At 46.4% G+C, this 3549-nt stretch overlaps 1 protein-coding gene across 1 annotated transcript; it reads left to right on the top strand.

The window, feature by feature from the left end:
- The first annotated feature begins 223 nt into the window (after positions 1-223).
- Positions 224-684, top strand: LOC116966867 (COMM domain-containing protein 7-like). The gene has a single exon (XM_033013212.1). The coding sequence runs from the start codon at positions 323-325 to the stop codon at positions 626-628; it is 306 nt and encodes a 101-aa protein (XP_032869103.1). The 5' UTR covers positions 224-322; the 3' UTR covers positions 629-684.
- Positions 685-3549: the final 2865 nt, after the last annotated feature.

Below are 3549 nucleotides of genomic sequence, written 5' to 3'. Positions count from 1 at the left end.
ACCTACACAGCGAATGGTAGGGCTCTTGGGAGTGTTGTAGTGCAGATGGATCTAGGAGTGCAGGTGCATAGTTCCTTGAAGGTGAAGTTACAGGTAGATGGGGTGGTCAAAAAGGAGAGACAGAGAGAGGGGGAGACAGAGAGAGGGGGAGACAGAGAGAGGGGGAGACAGAGAGAGGGGGAGACAGAGAGAGGGGGAGACAGAGAGAGGGGGAGAGAGAGAGAGGGAGAGAGACAGAGAGAGACAGACAGAGAGGGGGAGAGACAGATAGGGGGAGAGACAGATAGGGGGAGAGACAGAGAGGGGGACACAGGGGGACAAGATGCAGAGGCTGCACTATAGCGGGGAGCCCGTGGCCGACGCTGCCTCCACCGACATCCAGACCCTCAACAAATTCTCCGACCAGCAATTTGCAGCATTGACAGAAATACTCTTTCGCTTTGTTACAGAACCTACGGAGTCAGAGCGGTTACTGAACGAGCTCGGTGAATTTGCCTCACAAAATGGAATGATCTTGGGCCCCTTGAAGAACATTGTGAAAAGTGCTCTGTTGGTTCCTAATGGTGCCTTGAAAAGAAATTTGACAGCTGAACATGTCAAAGCTGATTTCATTGCTCTGGGACAGTGAGGAGAAGGCGGGATGCTTTGCAGATCAGTGGAAATTGCATTCTGTGGCGCTGTCAAAAGCACACGGTATTGGGGGTTCAGTATTGATGTGGATAGAGAACTGGCTGGGAGACAGGAAGCAAAGAGTAGAGTAAACGGGTCCTTTTATCTCTGGAATTCTCTGCCACAGAAGGTAGTTGAGGCCAGTTCATTGGCTATATTTAAGAGGGAGTTAGATGTGGCCCTTGTGGCTAAAGGGATCAGGGGGTATGGAGAGAAGGCAGGTACAGGATACTGAGTTGGATGATCAGCCATGATCATATTGAATGGCAGTGCAGGCTCGAAGGGCCGAATGGCCTACTACTGCACCTATTTTCTATGTTTCTATGTTTCTATGTTTTGGCACTTTGGCCATCATCAGTCAGAGTATTGAGTATAGAAGTTGGAAGGTTATGTTGCAGTTGTAAAAGGCGTTGATGAGGCTGCATTTAGAGTATTGCGTTCAGTTCTGGGCACCATGTTAAGAAAGATGTCAAGCTGGAAAGGGTACAGAGAAGATTGACGACGATGTTGCCAGGACCAGACAGAGTGCTATTGAGGGAGTGCAGCATAGGTTCACCAGGTTAATTCCCGGAATGGCGGGACTGCCATATGTTGATAGATTGGTGCAGCTGGGCTTGTACACTCCGAAATTTAGAAGGATGAGAGGATATCTTATTGAAACATAAAAGATTATTAAGGGTTTGAACTTGCTAGAGGCAGGAAACACGTTCCTGGTGTTGGGGGAGTTGAGAACCAGGGGCCACAGTTTAAGAATAAGGGGTAAGCCATTTAGAACGGAGATGAGGAAAAACTTTTTCACACAGAGAGTTGTGGGTCTGTGGAATTCTCTGCCTCAGAGGGCGGTGGAGGCTGGCTCTCTGGATGCTTTCAAGAGAGAGCTAGACAGAGCTCTAAAAGATAGCGGAGTCAAGGATTTATGGGGAGAAGGCAGGTACAGGGTACTGATTGTGGATGATCAGCCATGATCACATTGAATGCCGGTGCTGGCTCGAAGGGCCAAATGGCCTATTCCTGCACCTATTGTCTATTGTCTGAGCTATAGAGAGAGGTTGAGTTGACTGGGACTCTATTCCTTGGAGTGCAGTAGGATGAAGGGTGATCTTATAGAGGTGTATAAAATCATGAGAGGAATAGATCGGGTAGATGCACAGAGCCTCTTGCCCAGAGTAGGTGAATTGAGGACCAGAGGACATAGGTTTCAGGTGAAGTGGAAAAGATTTAATAGGAATCTGAGGGGTCACACAAAGAGTAGTGGATGTATGGAACAAGTTGCTGGAGGAGGTAGTTGAGGCAGGGACTATCCCAACATTTAAGAAACAGTTAGACAGGTACATAGATAGGACAGGTTTGGAGGTATATGGGCCAAATGCAAGTAGGTGGGACTAGTGTAGCTGGGACATGTTGGCCAGTGTGGGCAAGTTGGGCTGAAGAACCTGTTTTCACGCTGTATCACTCTGTGACTGTGACTTACAGCAGCACTACAGCAATGTAAACATATGTAAATACTCTGTAAAACCCATAATCAGCAACAAATTAAAGTCTAGTTCATATATTAAAAAAAAGACAAATAAATAGACAATAGTAGTGCAAAGTTAAAAATATGTTCCCCAAGCTTATTTGGAGGCTGCAGTGTTTAATGGCCTGATGAAAGTAGGGAAAAAGCTGCTCCTGTAACCTGGACATAACAGTTTTCAGGCTCCTATATCTTCTTGCCAATGACGGGAGTGAAATGAGAGCGTGGCCAGGGTGGTGTGCGTCTATGATGATGCTGGCCGCCTTTTTGAGGCAGCGACTCCTGTAGATACCTTCTATGGTGGGAAGCTCAGTACCCATGATGGGCAGGGGAGTTTTTACCACTTTTTGCAATCTTCTTTGTTCCTGGGAGTTCAAGTTGCCGAACCAGGCCGTGATGCAAGAAGTCATTATGCTCTCTGCTGTACACCTGTAGAAGTTCAAGAGAATATTCATTGACATTCTGAATCTCCTCAATCTTCTAAGGGAGTAGAGACATTGATGGGCTTTCTTCATAATTGCACCAATGTGCTGGGTCCAGGCCAGATCATCACAGATGCACGCGCCCTGGATTTTGAAGGTTTTGACCCTCTCCACCCTTGTTCAGTTGATAAAGATAGGGTTGTGGATCCTTATTATTCCTCTTCCAAACTCCACCATCAGTTCCCTGCTCCAACTGATGTTGAGAGTAAGGTTGACACAAAATGCTGGAGTAACTCAGTGGGACAGGCATCAACTTTGGAGAGAAGGAATGGTTGACTGATGTCAGGGGAGTGGGCGGGACAGAGATAAATGTAGTCAGAGACAGTAAGACTGGTAGGAGAACTGGGAAGGGGGAGGGGATGGAGAGAAGGGCTACTGGAAGTTAGAGAAGTCAATGTTCATACTGCTGGGGTGCAAGCTACCCAAGTGAAATATAAGGTGTTGTTCCTTCAATTTGCACTGGGCCTCACTATGACAATGGAGGAGGCCCAGGACATAAAGGTCAGTGTGGGAATGGGAGGGGGAGTTAAAGTCTTGTTAAACATTAATTTTAATTTTCTTCCACAAAATACTGCCTGACCTGTTGAGTTTTTCCAGCAGTTTCAGTTTCAATTTTAGATTTCCTGCATCAGCAGGGTTTTCTTAATTTTCCAATCACGGCACCACAGAATTACCAGGGCACAAACTGGTGAATATATATTTTTAAACAGTGTATTTTCATCATCTGTCCTTCATTATAATAATTATGCATCAGAGGTTACTACAGGCTGAATACATCAGGAACTGCTGTCTGGGCAGAGAGCCAGAGAATAGTTCTCCGGCTAGCATGAAACTGCTGGCTCCCAGTAGAACTCAAAATAAAGTCTGGTCCTCTTTATCGTGAGT

Source organism: Amblyraja radiata, chromosome 2, assembly GCF_010909765.2.
Source record: "Amblyraja radiata isolate CabotCenter1 chromosome 2, sAmbRad1.1.pri, whole genome shotgun sequence".
Lineage (NCBI taxonomy): Eukaryota > Metazoa > Chordata > Chondrichthyes > Rajiformes > Rajidae > Amblyraja > Amblyraja radiata.
The sequence above is the reverse complement of the archived record's forward strand: the minus strand, read 5'-3'. Positions and strand labels throughout refer to the sequence as shown.